This window comes from Anopheles stephensi, chromosome 3 (assembly GCF_013141755.1).
Source record: "Anopheles stephensi strain Indian chromosome 3, UCI_ANSTEP_V1.0, whole genome shotgun sequence".
NCBI lineage: Eukaryota > Metazoa > Arthropoda > Insecta > Diptera > Culicidae > Anopheles > Anopheles stephensi.
The window spans coordinates 72688233-72715866 of record NC_050203.1 but is presented as its reverse complement, the minus strand read 5'-3'; the positions used below and the strand labels follow the sequence as shown (position 1 = coordinate 72715866).

Below are 27634 nucleotides of genomic sequence, written 5' to 3'. Positions count from 1 at the left end.
TTGTAACGGGCCCCCGGCACACGGCAGATGTCAAGCGATACGAACCTAAAGCCGGGCGAGGATGGTACCGGTGAGGGTGAGTTGAGGGGGCTCGGCCCTCGGATGCCCGCTATACCGGCCACATTCTGTGGACACTTGCCAGCGTAGAACGACAGCGGGTACGTTCGGTTGCACGGAAATTGAATTCTTGCTCCCGATGCGACCGATATGGATTTTCCTGCAAAATGGAGGGCATAGACAAAGGGGGGGGGGGGGGGGGGGGGGGGCAAACAGGTCAATAGCTTTCGCTGCTGCCGTCAGGACTTCGGGTGAATGGTTTCTGTGATGCTTACCCGAGCCCACATAGAAGGTAATCAAATCAGGAACTGTGTCGTAGGCATCGTCCTCGAACTGATACTGCACACGCTCGTATACGGTTTCCGGTTGGAGAAGCAGCTGGTGAGATAAAAAGAAGCAAATGGGTATGCTTTTTTTCGGGTTGGGTTGAAGTGATAAAATGGCGGGGAAAAAAACGCTGTGGCATGATGAGGAGGAGTCTCAACTCTGACGACACAGCTCTGACACAATGTTGTGTGTGATAAATGGCAACGGTGGCGCTCACGTGCTGATACTGCGCCAAGTAATCAAGCACGCGGTAATGTCGTTAGGCTTGGAACAGAAGTTGTATCGTCGTTTCTGGTGGAGGCCATGAACGCATCATGGAAGCAGTTCATTAATTTCACATTACAACGCGAACCACGATGGCAAGCAGATGTATGAAGGCAAGTCTGGGTGGAAGAATTCTTCCCTTTGTTAAGTGATAAGATTTTTCAGTTTATCTGATCGATTATATCCGATCCGATGTGCCAGAAACACACATCAAAGATTTGTTCTTCAAACGCCTGGAAAGCTTCAAAGTACTCAGAACCCTTGCGCCCCAATTTATGCTATTTGCATGACATTATCTCTTAGCGATTTTGCTTTCTCCACAATCAATTCATCTCCATCTTCTAGAAAGTGGTAAAAAGTCACATTTTTCCACTCAATTCTCATCCCGCCCCCAACTGGAAGATTTGGCAAATGAGCGATTTTATCCCACCATCTTTTTTTTCTGCATCGATTCTCCCTCGTCAGCGTTCCTGCCAGCCACAATCTTTCTCCTGCCGAAAAAGACGACAGCGGAGAAGAAAGAATGGGTTTTCGGTTCGTTAGCTCTCAAGTGATCGATCATAATGTTATTTTCATTCACGTCCTCTTCCAGCGGGACTCTCGAGTGCCTGCTCGAGAGTTCGACCGACGGACCGATTGCCCAAGTGCTCGCCGCACAGCGAGTGCACTCGGAGGCAAAACTGGCCGAGCGGGAAAGGAAAGGCCTGAATGTAAACCGTTTTCTGCACCGGTCGGAGCGTCCGCTCCGTTCGGCAAATCAAGTGAAGGAGTAAATCAATCATCGTTGCGGTGCAGAAGCAGTCAAAATTGATGTACTGATCAAATTTGTGGACGGACTGCACGGTATGGTTGTCACGCTTGGTAATGATGGGTTGTGAATAGGCCGCACTGAAGGGCCTACCATTGTCCGGCATGAGGGTTGAGGGCCAGTTTTAATTAAGTTTCAGTGCTCGATGCGAGTGCATTTCCTTTTTGCTGCACTTGAGTTGATTTAGTGGAGTTTAATTAAGACCAAGGGATAGAGGGTGATCCACTGAGAGAAAATTACTAATTAACGGATAAAGGATTATTTTCATATTTAAAAAAGAAAAATCTCGCTTAAAAAGCTTATAAGGCAATAAACAAGTTAAAAGAAGTAGGAAAATTGCATACTTTTAGGCGTGCTCTTCAATGTGCCCTGTAAAGTATGCAATCAATATAACAAGGTGCTCACAATCAAATCAAATAAGTGTGTCTAATTGTGTCCAGCATCGATCCATCCCTTGCGAATGTGATGCCAAGCCAATTTCCAACCTGTTGATGGACCTGTCGTTCCAAAGGTTCCAAGGTCTGCCACAATTAGACATGCTTCAACACTTAAGGGAAGCCTCTTAGTTAATAGACACAGTGACCGCAAAACGAGCAGCAATCAGTTTACCGTCCACCACTTGTCCACCAGCTAACGCTTTAAACCATAATCGAATTGCAGTACGGACGGCCCAAAAGCCCCGTTTAATGTGCCTTGGGGTGCCAAGTCTAACGACCATGGCGGCCTTCTTGTCAGACGACGACAGACGACAGAACTAAAGCACACTACTAGCACGTGGGGCCAGTCAAAAGTCAAAACAAATCCAGCCACGCTCAAGAGGACCCCGCTGCACTTGCTGCCATTGCGACTTGCACATCTGAAGTGGCCAGTAATCAGGCAATGTTTGTCCGCGTCCGTGTCTCGACTTAATACACACACACTTCCGGTATGAAGAGTTCGTGATGAGAGATGTGTGTAAAGTCCCAGGCTCCTGGGCAAATGAAAACATTCCAGTAGACGATGAGGAAAAAGTGCTCGGGAGCATAGGTTCTAAGAAAGCTAACACCATCAAGAAATGAGGAAATCCTTTTCTCTTTTCACTGTAAGTGCAAACTTCCCCGAAGGGAGCTTTCCAGAGTACGGAAGACGGAAACAAAACTTGTTCTGCTGTACGTGCTTTCTGACACTTACGGCAGGTCGGTCGGGCTGCCCTTTTTCCTCTCGAGTGGCGTGCTACGAAGTTACAAAGTAAGAAAGATGTGAACTGGCTGCGAATGTCTGAGGACTTTGGTTGAGACACAGACAGCTGGTGCCGTCAGTGGGGGGTTTTCTTTTGTCGTGCGGAACAATTTACCCCTTAAGCCTTCGGAAAGTTATGCACATTTGGCCATCGTTATCGGACATTATGGAGATGAAGATTCATTGGTGTACATTTGCCGACAAGTTTTTTTTAGCTAAAACAACTGTTCAATATTTCTCCATAATGCTTTAACCTGTAGTGAGTTATGAATGGCACCGCAATGTCACGTATTCGACACCGAACAATCGGATGGAGACGCCTGGTCACGCTTACCTTGTTGATCACGAAATGCAGCGTCGGTCCCTTAGTTTTGCACGTAAGCACATAGTTGCCCGGCTGCGAAACACAGTCCCGCACCAGAAAGTCACCCTCCCTCTGGACGATCTCTTCCGCCCGTTGGCGCGGTATCGGTCCATGGTACCAGGCGTGCGATCGAAGGTCCCGCGAGTCTAGCGACAGCTCCCACTCGAGCGCTTTCTTCAGTGCGACGGCTTCATTTCCGCCGTCCGGTGTCGTTTCCTGCGTGGAAGATGGTGGAACATTTATTGTAAGCGATGCTTTCTTTTCGACCGCAGGAGTCCTAGGAGATGGTAAACAAACAAACTCCGAATGGGACTTACCATATCTAACAGATCGCCACAGCTCTTACTCTGCTTGGTGTTGGCCGGCGTCAGACATTCATAGCTGTGAAGAGAGAAAGAAAGCAAGCACAAATTAATTAAACAATCCGTCGTTTATTGTGTGTCAATGTTTTGTCTATCCTAGCCGGAAGAGATGCGCTTTATGGGTATGAAACATGGCTTCGTTTCGTATCAGAGTGGATGATTCGATATAACAAAGATTCCGAAGACAAACGCTGATTCAACTGTCCCGTTGGGACTAATTAAGAAAACGGAAAGCAGTAGAAAATGGTAAGGAAATCTTAATTCTTCAACGTTCAAACGGCGGACGTTATTTTCCTTCCCCAAGAAGTGTGACGGAGAGAGAAGGAGAAAGAGAGAGAGAGAGAGCGATGAGATTGCAAGTAAATTAATTTACATTACGAAATTGAATTGCAAGAACAATAATCACGGCGGTTCGCTGTCTCTCTTTACATTGCATTAGGTATGATAATTTTCTGTTCTGGTGTCCCTTTTTGTCCCACGAATTGCATACCTTTAGGCGCTATAGAGAGCGAAAAACGATCAAAAACGCTTAAACACGCCTAAAAGTATGCAAGCCGCGTTACAAAATGTAAAATGTTCTGATTTTGGCTCTTTCATTTTGTATTTTCCCATTTTTTACGTAACTTTTCTTCTTTCTTAAAGCATATTTCAAATTACACAACATCGCCACTGCTTTCTCATTCCGTAGTAGTGGCAGGGCAAGCATCCCGACCAAACCAATATCAGTGTACACATTCTGATCATGACAGTGAAATAACGATTGCCTTCCAGGATGATGGTGAAATAGCTCGCCGTTTCACGCGCGCCCGCAGATTTTCCCGGACCACGACCTCAAACCGAGACGTGATCAATATTGACTTGCCACCCGGACGAACACTATTAGTGCGCGAATACCAGGAACTGTTGTCGCCTTCTTCCCAGCAAAGCAAAGCGACCACCACCCAACATAAAACCCCCTGACGTGTCCCTACAGAACACTCTTTCTTTCTCTCTCTTTATCTCTCTTTGTGTTGCTCGTGTCTGTCTGTCCTGTCACCGAGTGCTCGAAAGCATTGAATGAATTCGATTTTTGTCGATTCGCCTGCACCATAAATCGAGCTGCCTATTGGCTGTCGATGGTACCAATTTGAAAGGTAAATAAAGTAAACGGTCGGTCGGAATCGTCGGCCCGAAAGGACATTCAATTAAATGTTCGTTTACTGGAACGATCGATCCATCGGATGGATGGAGCGTTTATTGTGTGTTGTTTGAAGGCAAACGATGGGCTGGCTGTTTTTTTTTTGTCCTGTGATAGTCAGGAAAAGCGTGGATGGTAAAAATAGAACAAATTGTCAGGCGCACCACATTCCTTCTGCATGCAAAACTGCTAGCCAACAGGTCAAAGAATTCGCATTGGTGACTTTGGTTTTATCCGATTCGGATGGAAGGCAGCTCAATGTCGCACATGTTTACTCCGGCGAGGTTGGAAAACTAAACCCATGGTATCGATGGACACCAAGCCAGTCACACCACGCAAAAGGACACCACCCGAGGTTCGGTGCAATCAAACACGGATCCATTGCGCCTGTTGGGTGTAATTTTATTGTCATTTTCGTACTTTCCCTTTTTCCGTTTTTCGTCCTCTCACCCACCTCGAACACTTTTTTATCATCCGGAGTGTTGTCCATTTTCCCTGGACAGGTTCGTTGCCAAGGCCAAGTTTTTGAATGATGCTGAGTGTATTACTTTTTTCTCCTGCATGTTGCCATCATGAGTCGAACTGATTGCTCACACACTGTCCGAGACGCTTTAAGTGGTCTCATTTTGCAATCAAGGGATGGTTTCATCAACAGAAAAAAAAATGCAAGAATGTCCTTCAAAGTAACCACGTAGTGACGACAATAACGTGTAGGACACACAGTCACGCAAGCACAGAACTCAGATTTGATTTGTTCTCAAACCTCCTCCCACCACCAAATAACATCCGGACGCCGTTGGGGTTGTTTGGTTGGTGTTTCTTTGATCCGTTCTCTCTCGAGCCTCAAGGATGGGCTGAGACTACACACACACACACCAACAGGGAGAGAGGTGGGAGGAAAGGGCTGTAATGTAATGAACGCAAACGGATGAATGATGTACAACCCCCGGTGGGAATGTAATTTCATGGTTCCACTCCGCTCCGGTATGTTGTTTGGTTAGACCGGTCGGCTTTGTCCACACGACACACGGCGTGGCAATGGAAGGAGGTTAATCTTAATTGGAATACTGTTTAAACGGGTGCTGAAGGGCTGTTTCGCTTTAGGACGGCGATTAATTTAGAGTTTTTGGAATCAAGTTTTATGGCATAAATTATTGAGAGGTTATGTACTGTATAGTTCGGGCGGTTTTGTCTAGGAAAATAATGAGAGGTTTGTTTTTGGAAGGAAGAATCTAAGAAGAAGGTTCTGTCGATTATTTTGCTTCACACCTTGAATTGTTAGTGTTTGTATTCTTAGTAAATTCTCAGCCTCAAGTGTAAAAGTCTTCCGAATCCAGTGCTTCTAAATGACTTATTCTTCGTACTGCAAATTGCAGCCATTTAGGCGCCAATGCAAAAGATACTATCTTTAGAATTCTGTAAAGAGGAAATGGACAGATTTAGGTATTTTATCCGTCGACCCTTTGTCCTAGCAGACCACCAAAACATGCATCATCTTTTGTATCACATCTTTTATCTAAATACATCTAAACATTTCAGCGTTAGCAATAGACATAGAGCAGCTGCTACGATCAAAAAAGTCGAGCAACCACGATTGAAGATTCTTTAGCAATATGAATCCTATATCCGTGCGAAGAAGTTTAAAACATTCTGACACCCACTTATAACCGTTTCGAATTTTACAACAACTTCTTACTTTTGAAAGTAGACGAAAAACTTTAGCAGTGGAAAAACTTCCGGCCACCTAACACTGTTGCTTGACTTTGCAGGACAGCAGAAACTGATGATGAAATGAGAGACATTAAAGTCTGATTCCTTTCTTCTTGGTTCTTGTAAAACTTGGATCTATGGGTATGTCCTTCTGTTAAAATGGTGTAGAATATCCTAAACATGTTTGGACATTGTTTTACCATCCTTTTCTGAAGGCTCCAACCATGAGAGAAGCATTTAGTTTGAGGACATGCCGGTCTTAGAACAACATTTCATTTCAACGCTGGGCGTGATTTTTATAGAAGACACCCTCATTTGACTTCTTTAACCATCAGAAAAAATTGTCGGGAAAACGTCTACCAGAAGACCTTATTCCCAACCAAAATGGAGTAGTTACTGACAGTTGAGACTCACAAATCTAGTAAAAGGCGAGCATGGCTTAGTCCTGCGTAGGGAGAAGCGGTCCGGATGGGATTTGAACGCCGGTCGTGCCGTGTGGGTGCCGCTGTCGTCTCGGCCACTGGACCGCCGACATTGAGCAGCTTTTAAGCATTGCATCAGAAAGTAATGAATCGAATTTAGTAATGTAAGTAATTTTTTTAATCCAATTCAACATATAAGTCTTGCTGAAGCTGCGATTGAATATTTTGTAGCATACTGCTTCCCTTTCTATTATTTGTTTCTATCAGGTCCTTAAGATCGTCGAAATATCTCTTCTTCTTCTTTATTATACTACTTAAACTAGTAAAAAAAAAACATTATTTTCTAATAAGCTTTATTTTCTTTGAAACCTCGGACAGTTTGAAAAAAAATCACTTAAAAAATTCTTTTATTTTTATCAAACAACAAACGAGCAAAATTAACTCAAAAAAAAGCATCTAAACCAAACATGAAACGGGTTCTCCTTTTTTTGCTATGTGTACACAGGACAGACTGTGTGTAACTATTTGCCTTAACCATTCCCAGCCCATGTATTGAATGTCCATGAATGTGTGTGTGTGTGGCTGGCACAAACAGTTGTTGTACAACAAAGCAAACGACACACAGCAAGAAAGGAACGGTGTTGCATGGTTTCTGTGTGTTTCAGCTTCAAATGGTGCTCCTTTTGTCTCCCACGTCTGTCTGGGAGACAATCATCGTAAAAAAGGACATGCCTTGATGAAGTCTGCGCAAAGCTCCGCGGAACGTTCCTTTAATCTGTCTGTCAGTGTGACTCACCGAATGTCTGACAGTCTTATTTACTGGTGGATTGTGTGCTCTTTGTGTCGTATTGCAATTTCATATGGTTTTTGTTCTTTTATTTATTTTTATCCTTTTTATTTTTTTTCCTCCTTTTTTATCTTCTTTTTGCAGGATCATTTTTTGCAATTTATTTCATAGAGCACGGATGTACTTAAATGGAATTTCTTTATTTTATATTTAAAAAATTAATAATTTTCAAAACCTAAAACTTCTAATCGCTCTTAACGCTTCCAAGTCACTAAACCGGAATATCTTATGCAACAACCAGCATTCTCTGGTTCGCTTCTTTACTGACCCTTCCCAATAAATTTCTCCCGTCGACTGCAACGACACTTGTTTTCAAAACTCTCCCTGTTCCCACTAAACGAACGAGTCGAAAACCAATTTCCCTTAACTGTCGGACCATTTTATTGCCTTTGCGACACTTTCCAACCACGACGAACATACGCTTCAATTGCAAACAACAACCCCAATGACCAGTACACCTATTATGGCTTCACTCTTTCGCACTCGCTCTCTCCAGCCCTTCCTTGTGCTCGGCTGAAACTATCCCGAAACTCCCAATACCGTAAGGATAATCCTATACAAAACCCGACAAAAAGAAGCCTGCATATGGGTTGGTTCCCGGTTTTGCCGACTGCACTTTTGCACCCAATGTGATAAAACCACACGCATCGTACTGCAACTCGACCTGTCGACCGAAAGCCTGTCAGTGTGTTTGTGGCTACGGCTAGGTGTTGGTATTCAAATTGGACCTTCTACTTTGTACTGTCGGAGGACCTTCAAAGGGTCGCCCAATGTGCTTTACAAGCTGGTGGATAATTGTCGGCGGCGAATCACCAACCTTGACATGGCTTGTGCGTGTTATTGCGCTCGAGTCATCAATCAGTAACACGTGGCGAAGTTGGACGTTCATTGGAATATCACTTTTGCCTTTTTGTATCTAAATTATGCACCCCCGTTCCTTTCCATCGGAAGAGTCTCGTGAGCGGCGGAATCAATTCATGATTGAGAAGCGTGCTGCATATCGCGTCCTGTGACATGTGCCACCCAAAAGTCATCCCATAATAAGCCCAGACAACGGAGGCACCAGGGAGAGGTTGAATTATTCATGCCCGGGTGCCACCTCTCGGCGGCGCTCATTACGTGCCCGGAACGTGTATAAATAAAAGCCCCGTATGCTAGGACGACGACGACGACGCCGGTTGACTTCCCCAGGACGAAACACACTGCAATACAACGAGTCAACATCTGTCTGATGAGATGCGTTCACTGCTGCATCAGACGGAATAAATTATGATCCACGGAAATCGGGAATCGAGTTGTGGATGGTGCACGCGAGATGAGTTTCTTCCCACGGCGCTTCACTAGTCTTCGGCACCCTAGCCGCCGATCGGGCAGGACCTGGTACAGGGTGTGATTTGTTCTGTTCCTCTTTTCAATTTCAACCAGGAAGTACGAACGTCTTCCAGGGCGAAAAGCAAACGAAGCGCATGGCGAAAGTGTTGAGTTTTATTGATTTTTTTGCAGATCTTCTTGCTCCTATCAAGATGGAAACGTCCTCGGCCGGGTAGCAGATGGTTGCTTCCTGCTGATCCCGTATCTGCGTGTATCGTTTACGATGTAGATAAGGATATTATGAAGTATTAAATCACTGACAGAGGGTAATATTTTGACCGTCAGGGTGTTGTCTTCCTCACAAATCAGATGCTCATTGGATGCCATTTGGTGGTTTTTGAACCGTGAAAAGGATGTTTTTCAAATGATAGCGACATTCTTTTCGTATGAAAATATAATGATATTTTTGCTTCGTGCTTCACAAGACACTCGTTGCATGTTTAAATATTTATTAAGCTCCTGAAAGTATGCTATCCGCATTAAAATTGGGTAAGGGTAGCCTTTTTAACGCTTCATAAAACTGGTTACTGCTGCTATCATTAAATTTTAAGTTCAAGTATGTTAAATAAATATTAACCCAGACAAAAGTGAGTTACTCTAGTAGAGTGAATTCTACTAGAACGATTTTATGAAACTCAACACATGAAAGTATGCAATAATCGTTTTCATTATCGCTCCTAAAATGTGAGAGGGGTGTTTTGTGACATTTTTCGAGGACAGCTTGTTTAATAGCCGATCGCTGGAGATACTAGACTCTAAGAGTCGCAAGTCAGGTGATGTCCAGTCAAGGAAACCTTCTTACGAGTCATCTGTTCAAATAACAGAAAGAAGATTTTTCTTTGTTGTTATTTAAAAGGGCTCGTCAGGAGGTTTTTTGCTGGCAAGGATGGGATATAAAAATGTTATTGCATACCTGAAGGCGCACGCACCCAAAATATAACAAAACAAAGATCCTTTCTTCGGGAATAATGCTTTTTGCTGTAACAATGTAAGGCAGGCATTGGACAGTCTCACGCCTGGAATTAATTGCTTTAGGGTGGGCATATCAGACAAAGAAGTCCAAAAATGTCCAAAAAAAAATTAAAATCATATTTATAGATGATTTAGTGAACTACATTTACAAATACCAGCCGTAGTTGTTATACGCTGTTTAAAAAGGCGAATCAAAAAATAAATTGCATAAATCCAGGCGCCAGACTTAAAAAACCTTAACATAAAAAATCAACTATTCTTTAATGAGAATTCCCAATTAGCAATGAGTAGGTTATTAGAATTATAAGGGCGGCCCGGTGGCCGAGGCGATAACGGCGCCGGTCTTCACACGGCCGGACCGGGGTTCAAATTCCATAAAGACCGCCTCCCCGTACGTATGGCTGACTGCTTTACTATGGTCACAGAAAGTCAGAAATGGCAGGCCGAGCCCTCTCAAGGTTGTAGTGCCAAGGAAGAAGAAAAAGCTAATAATCTATTTTTATAAAAAAAAAACTTGTTGCATTATAAGAATTTGCTTATATGTTGGATCTAGTCTCACTACGAACAACACGCCTTAAAGTATGCAATCATTATTTCAAACATTATTTTCGATAATAGATGATTCGGTAATATGTCTTTTTTTTAATTTTGTAGATATGCTTCGGAGATGTCAGATTGCATACCTTAAGGCGTAAGCATCGATGACATAGTTTACTAAGACTCTTAAATAAAAATGTTTTTCTTAAATGTCATTCCGTTTAAATATTTCGTTAAGAAGCCCTTTCCACTTTAAAAAAACCACCCTTTTATCAACACGAAAGCGAATAAAAAAATTCTCCAGTATTCCGCTCAAAGGTGGATTGTGTACCGGAAATAAAATGCAAACTGAAGACCTTAATTCCCATCGCGCATGCAACGCGAAAAAGCGACAACGTATCGCTTAATTTAACCACGGCCATCCATCATACCGCGGGTCGGTTGATTTATGGTGAACCCCAACGTCACCGGCATGCACGGCGGTTGTTGCTTTCCCTGCGGCGAATCCCTCTTCTAGGAAAAAACCCCACTTAAATCGGGCTGATCAGAAGTGACAGACATGATTCGTTTGATTCTTCCAATCATTCACCAACGGTCGGAGCAATTTGTTGGTAGTGATAGCGAAGGCGTAACCTATCACCAGGTAATGCATTTTTAATCGTTCGTTGTTTATTGGTTCCATTTGGAATGGAAAGGATTTTCCTTCTAAGGAAAACTTGATTGTCTTTATTGGACTTATAATAGAAAATGGTTTCAAATTTGAATTATTTAATATTTATATTGTTTGCCACAAGGTAACTTTCCAATTCGCCGAGGGAAAATTCAACCCAAAAACCAAAACTGCAACACCTGCAGCTGTTTCCGTGGTGAAAGAAAAGGTGTGGAAAAATCCATTCCCCAGGGGGGGCTTATCCCCCAAATTTTCACGCCCGCGGATAAAAATGAACTTTCATCGTGAACCATTTGCCACCTGGCAGAAAATCCAGACTGGCAGGAAAAAAGGGAGCTAAAGATTAAGTTGCCTTTTTTCATACTCCATTTTTGTTGTTTCTGGTCGTTTCGCAACCACAAAACCACCAAACCCTTGCCGATGACGATGACGAATGAGAGTGGGAACGTGTGAAAGTGTGTTGGTGCTCGTTACAGCCATCCTTTCGGGGCAGACGGTTCGATTCCCGGCGGTATTCCGTGCACATAGAATGGGTCGGTAGAGCGTGGTAAAATCTTCAAGTGGTTACAATGAATTTTCATTAATTATTTATCGACTCATGGCACATCTCAGAATATCCGTTCCTGTGGAAATTGTGTGCACCTTGTGAGCTTTCCACTCCATGGAATTGGAGACGACCGAGACGGTCATTGCACTAAGGTTGAGAATTGAAATTAGAATAATTTACAGACTGTTCTCCGCTCTTTCAATTCAAAGGGATGAAAACTGGAATCATTCTTATTGGAAAAGGTATGAAAATGGAAATTAAGACAGATGCTAAATATGCCTATCACCCGTTTAAAGGTGTGCCGGTGGGCTCGATTAAACTTGAGTAACGATCCTTCTTCCTGAAGCAGACTCTACGGGACATTAACTTCTGAAGCGGCTTACATTGATTTATGTGCATTATTTATAGCATCTCGAGAATGGTTGATTGTTGCTTAATAATTAAAAATGAATGTTATTATTTTACAATAAGCATCACCTTTTTTATTATCCTACCTTAAATGAGTCAACAAAGTGGTCTAGAGCAATCATTACGATTAAAAAGCGCTACAAAACACTCTCCTCCAGACGTCAGCTACTAATCCCCCGTGGTGTAATCTGTTTTGCTCCAGATAATTTATATCGCTCCCCCATACTAGTTATTATCGTGCTCAGTTTACCATAACTATTATCCCCTCGGTTTTTGGAAAGCGCCCCAATTTTTTTCTTCTCCTGCTTCTAAAGAAGAAATTTGTTCTTGTTGTGTGCTGAATGGTGTAATTAATTCTCACAACCACACACACACACGCGCAGCGGCAGGCTTTCAGTTCCACTCACTTGGGAAGGATCGACGGTGTAAGTGTGTTCAAAGGTCCCGGGAGGGGTGACTCATAAAAGGCGGTCATAAAAATTAAGCAACTAAGCTGTCTCAAGCCCCTTTTCAACATTAATTTTTATAGCAGTTTTTGAGCGGCCGCTGTTGGTCGTTGGAGAACTATTAACGAGAACAAAAAGGGATTCTTTTTTTCTTTTCTTTCTTTCGATCTCGTACTAATATGAACTTCAGCGGTTTTTTGGAGGAAAAATAAACTTAATCATCCCGCTCAGCAAGGGAGTCACTTAAAAGAGGAATCCCTCTGGAGCTCTTTTCACGAGTGGCGTTTATGCTGCCCTATGAAAGCTATGCCGCTATACTCAACGGACAGCCTTGTTAAAGCTGTGAGCAGACAAAACACCACAACCCCGAGACACGTCGGTTGCATACTTAGCGCCCGAAAGAAATAATCAAATGCGCCTAAATGTATGCAATCGGAATGGGGAAAAAAGCGTTCCTTTCAAATGGCTTTCTTCAACGATTTATCAACATTATCTTCTCGGTGGTGCTGGTATAATCCAGATCACCATTTCCCTTTTAGAATGCAGATCCCAACCCTACCAAGGGACACTCTACCGAGAACTCGAGGCAAAGGATTTAAGCGAAAAAAAATAGCTACGAAAGAGGTACGTGCATCCACTTTCTTTTTAATATCACTTCACTTGCACATACAGTTTGCAACATTGTGCTAGGCTTTCCAGGGGTGAGAAGGACACAGCATAACTGTCTAATGATTTTCCCCACCACCACTAGGGAAAATGGCGAGACAGAGCGCAAGAAAAAATACCCACCGACCGATAAGGGAACGGTTCTGTGGTTGGGATTTTGGGCGAGAAAAACTTTTCTGACTGTGTTTTCAATTTTCTTACGCCTGCAATGCCGCTCGTTCGCTCGAGGGAAAGAAAATTAAATGCCAGCAGGCATCATTTCCTCTCGTGTGCTTCCTCCCTAGGAATACTTGCCTCTCTGCAGGCGCTACGACTGCATCCGGTAGACGGTAGCAACAAAAAGAAAAAAAACCCCGCTATGGTGAACCCTACGGCGGCGGAATCGGCTGAGGAAAACCCGGCGGGGGGGGGGGGGGAAGAGAGATAAATGTGCGCACGTGAATTGCTGATATTACACTGATCCAACCCATTTTGAACGATGTGGACTATGCAAAGGGTTTATCCCTTCCAACAAAAAAAAAAAAAAAGAAAACCAAATCCCTCGGCATGATAGATTCATTTTCGTCCCGTTTGCATTACACCCAGTTTCGTAGCGCTCTGGAGTGCTCTTTAAAAGTCCCCTTTCGGGGTAAAACATATGCCGCTTTAAGCCAGTACAATGTGGATGCAAATGTCTTGCTCGAGGCATTCGCTCGCCTTTAGACCAACGTGGATGTTGATTTTCGGTGAGAACGTATTAATTAACGAATTGGGTAAATGCAGGCAAAGCCTTGGTAACCTTGGTGGTGGTTCCGGTTTTCCCGTAACGCAATTATAATGCAACATTCAACCACACACACACACACAGCCACAGTCGGACCGTATCGATCCACCACGAATCGGCAAACCGCCCGAGTCAGGTTGTGTGACGCCATCGTGTCCTGGCAGTGAATCATACCTCGGGAGGCAAACCTTGTCTCTCTACAAAGAGTCGTCTGCAGCGGCTGGCTGGCTGGGTGGAATCCTTCAGCACCCCATCTAAACCCACCCATACAGATGTACAAATGTGTTGTGTCGACCCGGGACGGGAAGTGAATCCATCCAGCGCGAAATGGTAATGAAATCAATTAGCACCTTTGTTTACAGCGCTTTTCCCTTCATTTTTCACCCATCGGTGGCAATGGTGGGATGCAATGCATTGTGGTGGTGGTCGGTAACAGGTTCATTTCATTGTGGATTGGATGTTTGAATTGCGATGCAATTATATCGATCACATTAAGTCACAGTGGATGGGGGCGTGTAATGGTTTAGTTGGTCATTTTGTACGCATAGAGTATTGCATTTAATATCAATAAAGCGAAAAACGGGGAAACCGTTTGGTAGCAGGTGGTAATGAATGTGATGAACGGATGAACGTGCAAAGCATGCACGCATGTAATTTGACTTCAATCAATCAATTTTCTACTCTTGCTTTAATATTGTATTACTTTCACGCTATTACTATCCTTTATGTTCCTTAATAGGATAGCAGGATTATAAATTGTCCTACCTTTTACCTTTTTTAATGAAAGGTTTTATGTTTTTTACAAAAACAAACAATTATTTACAATCAAGCCTGATCAAGCTCACAAACTAAATTGGAAGCTTTTAATAAGTCTAGTTTAGTCGGCCTAAGGCCCGGATGATTTCGAAAGCAAAATCAGGCGTTTTGAAGGAATTTTGAAGGAGCTTTAAAGGGGTTCCACATAATTATTTGACCGCTTAGGAGGATGTTTGCAATCGTCTAATGGAATCTTGCATACAGTGAGGAAAATGTTTCTATAGGTTTGGTCCAAACCTATTCTTCTTCTTCATCCTTGGCACTACAACCTCGAGAGGTCTCGGCCTGCCATTTCTGGCTTTCTGTGACAAAGCAAAGCAGTCAGCCCAACGTACGGGAAGGGCGGTCGAGATGGGATTTAAACCCCAGTTCTGCCGTGTGAGGACCGGCGCCAATATCGCCTCGGTCACCAGACCGCCCCGGGCATGCTGCTATGTTACACTATTAGCTTGAGATATTGCCCATAAGTGCTTCAACAAATCCTTCAAGTGGATAATTTATTCATCATTTAAATATTACTCCACCATTAAGGTTTTAAACAAAAAACCGAAGAACCTATGAAGATATCTTTAACACGAATGTTGAAACTAGACTGGATGATTTTCCTCTAAAAAAAAGGGTACAAATCGCAATAGAATTTGACAGTTGTTTAGGAACACATCAACACTTAATCGTGGATAGTCTTGATTTGCCATCACATAGAAGTAAAAAGACATCCTTTTCCAAGTCTCTGAAGGATATAGAGTTATTTGTTGCTTGTTTTGCCTGCTATTTTCTAGCTTAAGAACATCCCTACTTCCTCTTCTTTAGTGGCGCTAATAATAATACAATCTCGAGAGGTCTTGGCTTTCCGTGACTTGATTTAACCCGTAGCAAGGTAGTGAGCCCTGCGTACGAGAAGGCGATATGGATGGGATTTGAACCCCGGTCGTATCGTGTAAAGACCGACGCAGCTGTCGCCTCGGCCACCGGACCACATCCCTAACAGAATAGTAAATTCCGGCAACTGTGTTCGATGTTACTAGGCCTGGTGGCATAGTTCCGCTTATTTGACCATCCAACCAAATGAAATAAAGGTCAAGTAATCCAGCATCCAGTATCGGGAACCATGAACCCAAAGCCCAAACCCGTAGAAAGAAATTAAAGCAACTCACTTCAAAAGTCATTCGTTTCTCACCTTTTCAATACCTTATGATCCAATATACACTGTTGGAATATTCCAAGTACTCCTTTTCTCGATCCTTTGTTCGCAATACTGTCTCATCGACCCTCACGTTTTACAAGTCTCATTAGCCGGTTACCGAACCAAATAACCCAAACAGTAATTAACCTTTTTTGCGCAGACATGCCATTTGCTTTTACGACAAACTGGACACCAAACCGGTCGCCCGATGTTCGTGATGCAGGTAACCCATCCCACCCATTAACATTCAATCGCCTCAACAAATCCGTAACCGATGGACGGACAGTCAATGTTTTCCAGCGGCCCCGAAAAGGACAATCCGAATGTCTCTGCTGCTCGACGATGCTCGTATCTTAAACAAATGGCGTGTGTGTGTGTGTGTGTGATAGAGTGAGAGGGAAGAACTTGAATAAAAATAAACAAACCCACGCAAATATTAAAAGCCAAGCCCTGTTGCCCATTTGTCTCCCAACACAGCCTCTGGGTCCGCTCCTGACGCGAGGAAAAACCTTCCCCCGGGGTGAAGTTTTTGAATGGAAAACCTCTACGCGGTCCGCTGAAGTTCAGGGAGAACCCTTACGGTGCTCACACGTTCTATAGGTCTGGCGGTTTTATTTCTCTCTCTCGCTCGCTGTTGTTCTCTCACGCAGATTTTATTTCTTTTTTGGGAAAATCACCAAAAAAGTGAGTGTCCCGCTCATGCTCGTGAGTGCTAGTCAAGTGCATTTTCATTGCAAGCACCCTTGTTTTGCTTTGCAAACAATCCCTTTTTTGTTCTCCAATTTTTCAACAAAAAAACCCACTCTCCGCATGGCTTTCCATTGATGAGTTATTAATACGTACAATTAGGTTACTTCAAGCATCCTAATACGGTGCGTCGCAAGGTGGCTTATCAGTGTAAGTTTAGCTTAGCGGAGAGTCCTTTCTACGCTACTGATGATACTCTCTTCCGCGCACACACACACACTCACATGGAGGCTCGATTTTCCTGGCACTCAGCAGCGGCCGACCCGATGTTGTTGTCTCCGGGAAGGGTGTATCCTTTTCAGCTCGAGCACTGGCACTGGCTGTCGCCGTTTTTCATCGCTTTTCGCTTTGCTCGAACCACCACAAGCTGGATGCAAGGTTCTTTTGCCCAGTTGCCGGATGATGGTTAGTGGGAAAATTCTTAAGGAAACCCTTTTTTTTCCTCACAGGACAAATGTAATGGAAGATGTAAGGCTTAACTTCACAGAACTTCGGGTGAGATGGAAGCTGGCGAACCTTTCCGATCGCTTTTGCTACGATTCACAATCGCAATGTTGGACGCACTTTAACACACCCTTTTGCACGGAGATTACTAGCATAAACTAGGATAAGCTGTGTTTTTCCCCGCGAAATAAATTCACTATTTTATCACTCACTTTTCCTCCACGGTGGAATGCCTTTTTCGGCTATGAAACCTTCACGGAAGGTGTGTTACTTGCGGAAAAACCACAATCACATTCCTATTTGTTCCCTAACCACACGCACACACACACACACTCACACTGCTACAACACAAAACGAACAATGCACCTTCTCTACCCGAGGCATCACATGGCACAGGCACAGACAAACCAATGCGAAGGAAAACCTAAACCATCAACGGAGAAAACTGCACAAAATACTCTGGAGTGCTGGAGGAAAAGGGCCCGTTTTTGATCACACACACCCGTTTTGAAAGGTGCTGCTGCTGCTGGTGGCGACGGTGGTGGTGCAGCGGAGCGGAGGCGGAAAGATGGAGAAAAGCGGACAAATAAAACACAACGCCCCGAAATGCGGGTCGATCATCCGCACGCTCGAAAATACGGTACTGGACTAGAAAGGTGCTGCAGCAAGTTTTTCCCACTAGGCAGGATAGAGAAAAAGCGTGCGAGCGTGAGCGATTGAGTCCTTTGGAGGCCGTGAGAGAGAATAACGGACCGTGAGACCTCGACAATCGGGATAGCAAGGATGGGTGGGTTTGGTAGACCTGTGTTACTGGCACACTCCTACTAAGAGAGGGTTCTACAGGGTTTCTTAGCGAAAAAGGATCTTATGTTGACGCATTTTTATGTTTCATCGAAAATTTGTAATAGGAATAGAAAATATAAACTAGAGTATAAGAATAGTTAAGAACAAACATTGGGGAGAATTTTTTTGGAAAGAATAAGAAAATTCTATAAGTTCCTAATATAATACCTAGGCATTAATCACGTTGTGAGATAGCTTGGTGATATTTCAGTTAAATTTATCCTTTCAACGATTCATCAATGTTTGCTTCGTTATTTGTCTTTATGTGTTTAGAATGTTTTTAATTATTGGTTAAAATCCATCGCCCTAACTCTTTAAATTCTCTGACTTTTTTATATTTAAATTTACTTTTGTTAGTTTTTACTTTTGAAAAATATACCAACAGATTGGTTTTCTTCTTATTTACTTCTTTTTATATTTTTTCTGTTGTTTTCTCTTTCTTGAATCATCATGTTTCGCTTCGGTTTGAGCTTTGCTGTTTTACCTTTTTTTTATTCTTGTAGTAATCGCCTTTCCATTTTTTTATATTTCTAATCAAATATTCTCTCTTTTCCTTTGTTCATACATTCTATGCTTTTCTTGTATCAAACATCCTGTCTTTTCTTTTCTTCCTTTCCTTCCTTCTTCCTTTTTACTGTCCCTTAATTTGTTATAAGATTTTACACGTATTGTTTGTACTGTTTATGTATTGTTTGTTTGTTTGTTTGTTAAGTGTTAGACTTTGTTTATTTTAAAACTTTTTAAAGTTTTACTTTAAAAAAAATCTTTAACTTTAACTTTAAATTTAAGAAATTTAAACAATTAATACAAAAAATATACTAAAAACGAAGGTATTTAGGTTAAAAACCCAGCACTCTGAAACAAAACTCAAAAGTCTACCTTCTACGTGGGGAAAACAATAGCCCGGTGAGTGCCGTTACCAAGGGAATCACTAGGGCCGCGCAAGGTGCGAAGAGTGGCTGAGTGTTGCGAGCGTGATTGCAGTGTTGCGTAGCGATTGATAAGAGTCCTCGTACTCGTAGCGTGGTGTTGACGACGACCGCCACCACCACCACCACCAACAACAACAGCAGCAGCAGTTAGTGTAGTAGTAGTAGTACTACTACTACTACCACCACCACTACTACAAAGGTCCTTCTGAGTGTGCGTCCTTTTGCCGTGCCGGTACAACACGAAGGGAGCCAAAGTGCAAACCAAAAAAAAAAATAGCCCGACCGTTCTACTACCATAGCAATTGCAAAAGCGGATTCATTCATCTCTCAAAAACACGTCCGGTTTCGGGTGCGTAGTGAGAGAATGCAGCATTCATACCATTTTTTTTTCTGTGTGGTAGCTCTTAATAAAATGGGAGAAGAATCGCACACATAAAAAAAAACGCTTCCTTGAGGACACACTGCCAGAAGAGGTTTGCCGACCCATACAAAGGTGGTACGCGGCGGGAAATGGATTCCCCTGTTGGAACAGAACATCACCACCAACCACGTAGGCAACGTCATACCGGGAGTTAGAATCATGATTTATGCGTTCCCCTTTTATTCCCTACCATCGCTCTCTGCTTCGGCACGATAAGGGTGAGTTTTGGCGTTCTCCCTTTCCACCGGGTTTGGTTCGCATGTTTGGTGCACACGAAGCTGTCCTTTGCAATCGGGGCAGATTTGTATTCAACACCGCTCACAGGAGGGAATCTGACTGCGTGTGTAGTGTAGTGCTTGCGTTTGCTATTACCATTGTTAATTACGCGCAGTGGAGAGGTTAATAGTACGTAGAGGGTCATGAAAGGCTAAGGAATTATGTATGAAGGAGAAGTAATAAGGATTCGTTTCGTTTTCTATCATTTAACCTCAATACGTAATAGAGATAATAAAGTATGTCACATTAAAATGAATAAATCTCTTTGAAGTCGCATGAATCTCTTACATCCTCTGTTGTTCTAGGCCCGGCATACAGAACACTGATACCGATGAAATTCGGTCTCATGTTTGGAGATTTCATAAAACACACAGTACGCATGCGTTCAATATCCCTTCAGAAACAGAATGGCAAATACAAAACCGTTTTTGTAGTTCAAAACCATCTTAATCGTAATATTTTTGACTGATTTATATTAATTTAAAAAAGCAGTATTTTCATTTAAATTTACATTTGAATCGGCAAATAAATTAAAAACCAGCAAATGGTTAGTAAAAACAAGATTTGCGACAACGATTTTGCGATTTGAAATTCAAATATGCACAGTAGCGTCATCTAGCGGAAAGCAATGACACCAGATTATAGCACGCGTGTAATTTATAGCACACTGTGCGGAATAACACACAGTGGCGGCTAAAATTAAATTTTCCCAGAACATTCCGTTTAATTTTTGAAAATAGATAATTTAAATACTTTTTCAACATTTTTAATGCAAAGAGCTACTCACATGCTATTATCGTTGTCCGTCGCCGTGCTGTACGTCTTCTCACCTCTTGCCCCATCCACTGCCACACTGTGCCGCATCTGGGCTCGGTTCCGATGTTCGTCCGCACCATTCCTTTGCTTGCCGTGCGATTCTGTTTAGGTAAATTCAGAACAACAACAAAAAAACACAACTATCAGCACCTTTTTAGTCGTCTAACAAACCAACCACAGTATGAAGAAGCTATAAGGAAGAACACTATTTCGAACGTAAAAAGTGCAAAGTGTAAACACTATTTCGAACAGTAAAAAGTGCACCAAACGCATGACACACACACACACTTGTGGAAATGCGGAAGGGGAGAGGAAGGGTGAAGGCGGAGTGGAAACATACGTGACGCAGGAACGCAACAGAACGCCCTCAAAACACACTGCTGCTGACGGCGTAAACTTTTGCGCATTTTAATCATCCAGGAATTACAACCCGCACTAGAACAGGGAAAGTAAATTCTTTTGAATACGTAAAAACGAAACGAAAGCCCTTACTAGATGGCTGAACTGTACCGACGTACTGGATAAGACTGAGATGGATTGTAGTGAGTGCGCTGGTCGAACGTTGCGTGTCGTGGTGGTAAGAAAAAAACGTAAACAGTCGATAAACAGTTGTTACACAGCTGTGACAAAATTCTCAGCTCGACGACACGTGCTGCGAGTGAGGTGTTCGATAGTGTACGTCGATAAAGTTTGCTTTTGTATTGTCGTGCAAGTTCAAGTCTAGCCAGTATAATATAAATTAAAGGCTCACACTTCAATTATTTGGTGCAATTTTCTGCATTAAAGCTTAATATAATATTGAGAAAGAAAAATTATGAAACCTAAAAGGGCTTCGTAGCAACAAATTTTGTCGGTTTGAAAAAAAAACATTTTAAAATTAAAAAAATTGTATAAAAAAGGTAAAACATGTTGTTCCAAATTTACAGTTATCTGATGGCTTTTCTTACTTTTTTGTGTTTTAGTGATGATACTACAATACTACAACCTCTGGAAACTTGGGGCCTGCCCTTTTTGGCTTTCTGTGACTTCAATTCACTCGTAGTAAAGTAGTCAGCCTTGCGTACGGGGAGGTGATCTAGATGGGATTCGAACCCCGGTCCTGCCGCGTGAAGACCAGCGCCGTTATCGCCTTAACCACCAGACCGCCCCAATTACTGAGAACACAAATCTCAAATAATATATACCTCACGGAAAATCCAAATCCAAATGCAAACCGCAACGATGTGCAACATTATTTACCCTGTTCCGAACTGTATCACATTGCACACCAAAACACAGCTGTCCTGCGGTGGACAACAGCATCCAGCGGCGTGCTTTGCTAGACAGTGGACCACTTTTTTGCACCTCGTTATCGCGAAACACACACGTTATTTATACCCCCTCCGACCGTTGCAAAGCCCAAAGAGCCCGTAGAGTACAAGACATCCGTCAGGGTGATAAATTATCGCAGCACACAGTCTTATCTTGCTATTGCGAGCTTGATGCTCTGGAGGTCTTTGCTTGTGTTTTGCGTTATTTCGTACACAGTCTGCTCTATTGAGATGCATCCCGGGCAGAAGTTTAAACAGGTTAATTACCTGGTACAAAAAACAAAAACACTCCGAGTTGATTAAGAGCTGTGTGAATCTGCTTTCTTCTACGTAGCCAAAAACCCAACGAAATTCTTCACTGGAGGATTCGTTGTGGGAAAAAAGAGATTTTGCAGGGCAAAATTGATGACCCCTCATTGCGTGGAGAACTCCAAGAATAAGGTAACAAACATTTCGCGTGATACGATACCGGTCTGAAAGATTATCGAGTTTAATCTGCTTTTGAGAAATCTCTTACTCCAAACTTCAGTTTCCAGTGAATTGGGCCTCCGTTCGGTTTCGTTATCTGGGCGCATAAGTACGCACCGCACGTAGCATCGTTAAATTATCTTAGTTTATCGCGGGAAAGATTTTCCGTTTCATAACATCTTCCCCGAATGACAGGCGGATGGAGAAGAAGGCCCAACAGTGGACTTAACCACAACATTTTAAAAAAAAGGCCTACCTTGGACGAGTTTCTCCCGCAGCGCCACCAAACTGCTAACGATCCGGGCCCGGTGTGCGTTGTTCCGGATACCGAGCTTCTTGATGTCCGCCTCACCGAGAAACAGTAGCTCCTCCACACCGTTGAACGATTTAAATTTATCTGCCAAAAACACACAAGACACCAGACAGGTTATAAGCGATCGGTAAAGCACAATCAGCGACAGCGAAACACTTACCACCGTATTCGGCCAGGTCGAGCCGCTGTAGCCATTCGCCCAGCTCCATGTGGGGCAGCGAGGTAATAACGAGGGCGGCATGCTTCTTCCGCCGGCTGGCCGTACCGAATTTGTAACTCCAGGAAATGCCTTCGAAAGCGGAAAGTACACTTTGAGAACGGAACAGCGACATTTTCTCAACACGCGAGCTTTTTTTGGGGGGGCTCTGTAGGTATTAATTAACACACACACTCACACACGCACTAATGGAAATTTCACCCACAAACACCCGTACTCTTGTGAGTGAGCACCGAAACAATCGAGACAATTGTGCACACCCGGGAAGGCGTATTGATAGTGTGAAGCAATTTTTCACCTTCCTTTTTTTGGTTATCTTTTTTTTGGGGGGTTTCGGCTTACGTTTCTTCTATTTTTTACATAAAACTTGCCAAACCAATTTTTTCGTTCATTTTAAGCAACTTAAGAACTTAAAAACTAATCCTCAACAACCACTATCATATGATAACACGAACAATTCAAATGCCTATCACCGGCTTCACCAGCAACGGATCACATCAATCATCCAGATACTAACGACTTGTCACAATAGGTCCTCGGACCACCTTCACTCACGAATCGCCAACATCCCTAGTAGGCTCTGACGATCACCTATTTGCACCATTATTCCTTTGGAGAACAATTTATGCTGCCTTAACTCGCATGCAGTGTACTCCTAATCCGCACGCACGCACTAACTGTCCCGACGAACTCGAACGGCAACTTCCAACTGACTCAGCGGACAGAACCGGACCCGTGCTCAATTAAACTGCGAAACAGAACCGCACACGCATCGCTCAGCTGACTGCGACTGTATCATGTTCGCCTCAGCACACGGCCCGAGACTCACACACACCGACAAACCACACTCGCGCCGGCTACGACAACGAACGGCTCGGTTTCCAGTGGTGCTGATGGGGATGCATATTTTGTCTTACGTTTGCAAAACATCGGGTCGGCACGGTTTTGCCTTTTAATTTGTTGCTTATGCATATCCGCGAGCTCGCACCGAACCAGGCAAGAGCACATGGGATAAGGGAGAGCAACGAAAACGTTAATCGAATCACCCAAGCGGCCGGTGCGCATGCTACAGATACCGGGTACTGGTTGTCGACGTTATCAATCAATCGATAGTTTTATGCTCGATCAGGCTCTAAACAAGAATCAGCTGGGGGGGGGGGGGGGGGGGGGTAAGGCGACCAGCGAGATATAGCCGGTGTGCGTAATCGACGCATTATCATCGTGCGGTTAAAGTGGGCAGTTCTGTTTTTGAAATGGGAATTTACATATCTTTAGCTTGCTGGTTTCCATTAGTTAAGAGGAGCTGTGTGAGGTTCGCCGGTGCAAATATTTTAACAGTTCATTTCCATATTCGATTAAAAGGATGGGAGAGTTTTTGGGATTCTGATTTTTTAATTTGAGTTCTGCATTCAAGAAGAAGAGATTATTTCCAAACACAATATTTAGGGCTTTTTAACTTCAACAAATAGAAGCTCTACATTCCATTTTTTATTTAATTGTGAAATAAATTATCAAGCTCTTATGAAAAAATGTTGAAAGCCAAATCATTCAATTTACAAACTAACGCCTGAAGGTATGCAATTCATCAGTATTTTCGCCTGATGTGAATAAATTATTAAATTCAAAATTAATTTATTGCATACTTTCAGGCGCACTAGAACATTATTATTTGAGTAAGAACGATAAAGCTTAAATTGTAGGATTGTAACGAAAATTATTGTGACAAAATCCGGTCATCATGTGCTAGCTGCGTGCAAGAAAAATACATTTAAAGCAATAATCATACTTCGTTTCCTCAAAGTCAATACTTTTAAGATAAAAAACCCCTCTCACCTTTGAGTGTCCAAACTTTCCGGTGGTCAATCGTTAACCATATCCGCCGGTTGACAGGTGCAAATAAACCTTGCAAATGATTGCCTCCGTCAGCAGACGCAAGATTCACCAACTAGTGAGCATGTTCGATACGGGGCCATTAACAGAATGCTTCACCATCTATGCTGCCCCAATGCCTTCACAGTGAGGCGCAAAAATTAAAAGGCAAATTATGATATGGCGCGTCACCCCGTTTTGGTATCCCAAACGAGCCTTGGAATTCGACGTGAAAAGCCGACCAAACCGTACAAGCGAAGCACGAAAGGAAATGCACGGAGGACAGATGCTGCGAACAATAGCGCGACAACAACAACATTGTACAAGATTGTCCAAAGCCCGTTCGAAAGAAGAAAAAAACCGGCTTTCGGTTGGTTGGCCGGAGCAGCTTACGAGTGGGCGATGGAAACGATGAATGGAATGAATGGATGGGAAGCGAGAAAAAACCCGTGCTGAAAACCATTCATACCCCCGGCAGGTTGTGATCGTTGCAGTTGGTGGCTGGAGCTGCACGCTGAGTAAGCTTCAATGTAAACCCCACAGAGTCAATATTATCGAAGTGAGTGATTTAGGTAAGAATATCGCTTCGGGACCGTTTCACCATTCATGTTTACTCACGGCAGGGAGCTCACCTCAGTAACGCGTTTATGGTGCAAATCGGATGGCATCACCTCACAAAAGCATATTTTTATAGACCACTTAAAGAACTTCTATAAAAAACCCGCGCACGGAGCATCTGTTTTTACGTTATCACCAACGATGGTAGCTGCACGCAGGTAAGCAGGCTTCAGGCGATAATCAGGTGAGTAGCAAAGGCAAAAAAGCGTGTGTAGATATTGCTCACCAATCGATAGACCTTGATTCGATACGATAAGGTGGTCAGATGGCGATAACGTAGGGCAGAGGTGATAATCAGAGTACTAACGTGTAGCAGAACTACTCGACCATTGATGATAAGCGAAACATGTGAATGGATAAGACAAGCGTTAATCGTGTCAAAACTGGAACGATCGATACCTGGTGGAATTTATGGATAGCGGTAGCTGTTGATGTGAGTCAAAATATGCTTCATAACGATTGATGGTTTAAAATTGGACTAACTTTGAAGAAAGTTTAAAAATAAAACGCTACAGATCGCTCCGCAAATAAAATTTGAGGCATAAAACTTCTGCTTAACGCATTATTCCTGGTTTGCCTTATTAATAATTGGCGATTGACTGATCCTCTGACTTGGTCACAGAATGCTTGAGAAGGGTCCTCAGATAGATGAAAGCCCAAAACTCTATTGGACGCTATTGGAGATTGTTGGAAGCTATCTCTGCACAAAGTAGCTTCGATCGAAAAAAGGTTCATGACTTGCATCTCTACTCCCGACTGACTAACATGACTGAGAATTTTGTACAAAAATGTCCACCTTGCTTTAGGATCTTCTAAAGGTCTTACAACACCGCGACCGAGACTTGGCCCCCTTTCGATGTTCTCGCTTAACTCCAAAACTGAGAATTTATCTGAGAACCGATGATGAAATGCTTCAGTTCTTCCTTCCAGTTGCTCTTTGACACTACAACCCCGAGAGGTCTTGGCCTGCCATATCTGGCTTCCCGTAACTTCAATTTAGCCGCAGCTGAGCGTCGGTCCTGCCCCAGTTCTTCATTAGGAAATTAATTAGATAGTATGGATACAGAGACAGTTGATAGTACAAATTCTTTGGACTTGATGGTTTACGCTTAAAAATCACAGTGAAGTTAAATACTTCTTCTTCTTCCTTGGCACAACAACCTCGGTCTCGGCCTGCCATTTCTGGCTATTTGTGACTTATTTTTACCGGTAGTAAAGTAGTCAGCCTTGCGTACGGGGAGGCGGTCTGGATGGGATTTGAACCCAGGCCCTGTCGTGTGAAGACCGGCGCCGCTGTCGCCTCTGTCACCGAACCGCCCCGGAAGTTAAATAAATGAGCTAATTTTGTAACTGAGAACTTAAGTTTGTTGCATGAAAAACCGTTTCTTTTTATATACCTTTGGCATGTCTTTGGTTTTTTCTATTTTTCTTCTAAACAAGGAAGCGAACACTATTTTTTTAATAAGTTAAAAAACTTGTCTGTTGTTTACTCATACTCATAAAAAAATACTCATATAATAAGAGTAATCCAAATTGAAACCCGATTTTAATTCTTAAAAAATCCACCAATTTTAATTTATCTGTTAAATTAATATGACACTTGTAGAAGTAATTAAGATCGTCTTTCGGCAAACACTCTTTTCGGTGTCCAATTCGCAGAACGTATGCTTTCATGCACCAAGCAAATTCACAATCGCGTAGAAAATGCACGCGTAAATTAATAGCATACTCAACCGTGCAATTATTTATTCATCGTCTGCGAACGAAGAATGGCAAACGGTTCTTTCTACTCGGGCCACCATAAACCCATGCTCCTCACTCCCTGTTCGCTTGCGGTGCAGTTTGCCCTGTGATGCATTGCAAAAACACACACATACATGATGCGTGTGCTTTCCCTTTCGATAATAAAACGCAATCTTCTGCCCACCGCCAAAACGGTGGCACAACAGCAACCACAACCCGTCCAGTACACCACTCGCGAGCCGCAACCACCGCCATCTCTCCAACGATTAATTTAAATTATTCAATTCCAGTTTTTGTTTTGTATTTTCTTCTCGGCGCTGCTCTGATTGAAATCGGGAGTAGGCAGCACACAGTGTTGGTTAGTGTAGCCGTCGTTCTTGTGTGCACTGGTCCCTTGTGTTGGTCCCCTCGCCCAGACAGGCTGTCGAGGCGAGAAATGGGCCTGGCCCACTGTCAATGATCGCGATATTCACATTCCCGTGCGTTTGCATATGATCCGCACGGCCGTGCACATTCCTTGACCAGGACACTGGTTTTGCATGGCTGGACTTTTTTTGTTGTGGTGCATTATTGCTGCACAGTTTTGTAGTGCAAAATATGTGTTAATAAAAACAGGGGCTAACTGAATGCACCTGCATAACCGTATCATGCATCAATATGCAACATTCTGCATTCTTTATTA

The 27634-nt window shown here is 43.1% G+C and overlaps 1 protein-coding gene across 12 annotated transcripts in view; it reads right to left on the bottom strand.

Annotated features, from left to right (window-relative positions):
• LOC118510646 (SH2 domain-containing protein 3C) overlaps positions 1-27634 on the bottom strand; it is a 36347-nt gene that overhangs the window by 4680 nt on the left and 4033 nt on the right. For 10 of the 12 annotated variants that reach the window (XM_036052760.1, XM_036052750.1, XM_036052759.1 and 7 more), the window contains 7 exons: positions 22666-22794; positions 22449-22589; positions 20386-20515; positions 3356-3419; positions 3009-3254; positions 333-435; positions 46-217 (listed from right to left, as the gene is read on the bottom strand). In XM_036052760.1, coding sequence (XP_035908653.1) covers positions 46-217; positions 333-435; positions 3009-3254; positions 3356-3419; positions 20386-20515; positions 22449-22589; positions 22666-22794 — 985 coding nt within the window. Of the gene's footprint in view, positions 1-45; positions 218-332; positions 436-3008; positions 3255-3355; positions 3420-16778; positions 16835-16906; positions 18006-20385; positions 20516-22448; positions 22590-22665; positions 22795-27634 lie in introns of those variants that run through there. The other 2 variants (XM_036052761.1, XM_036052762.1) reach the window with 2 other exon arrangements.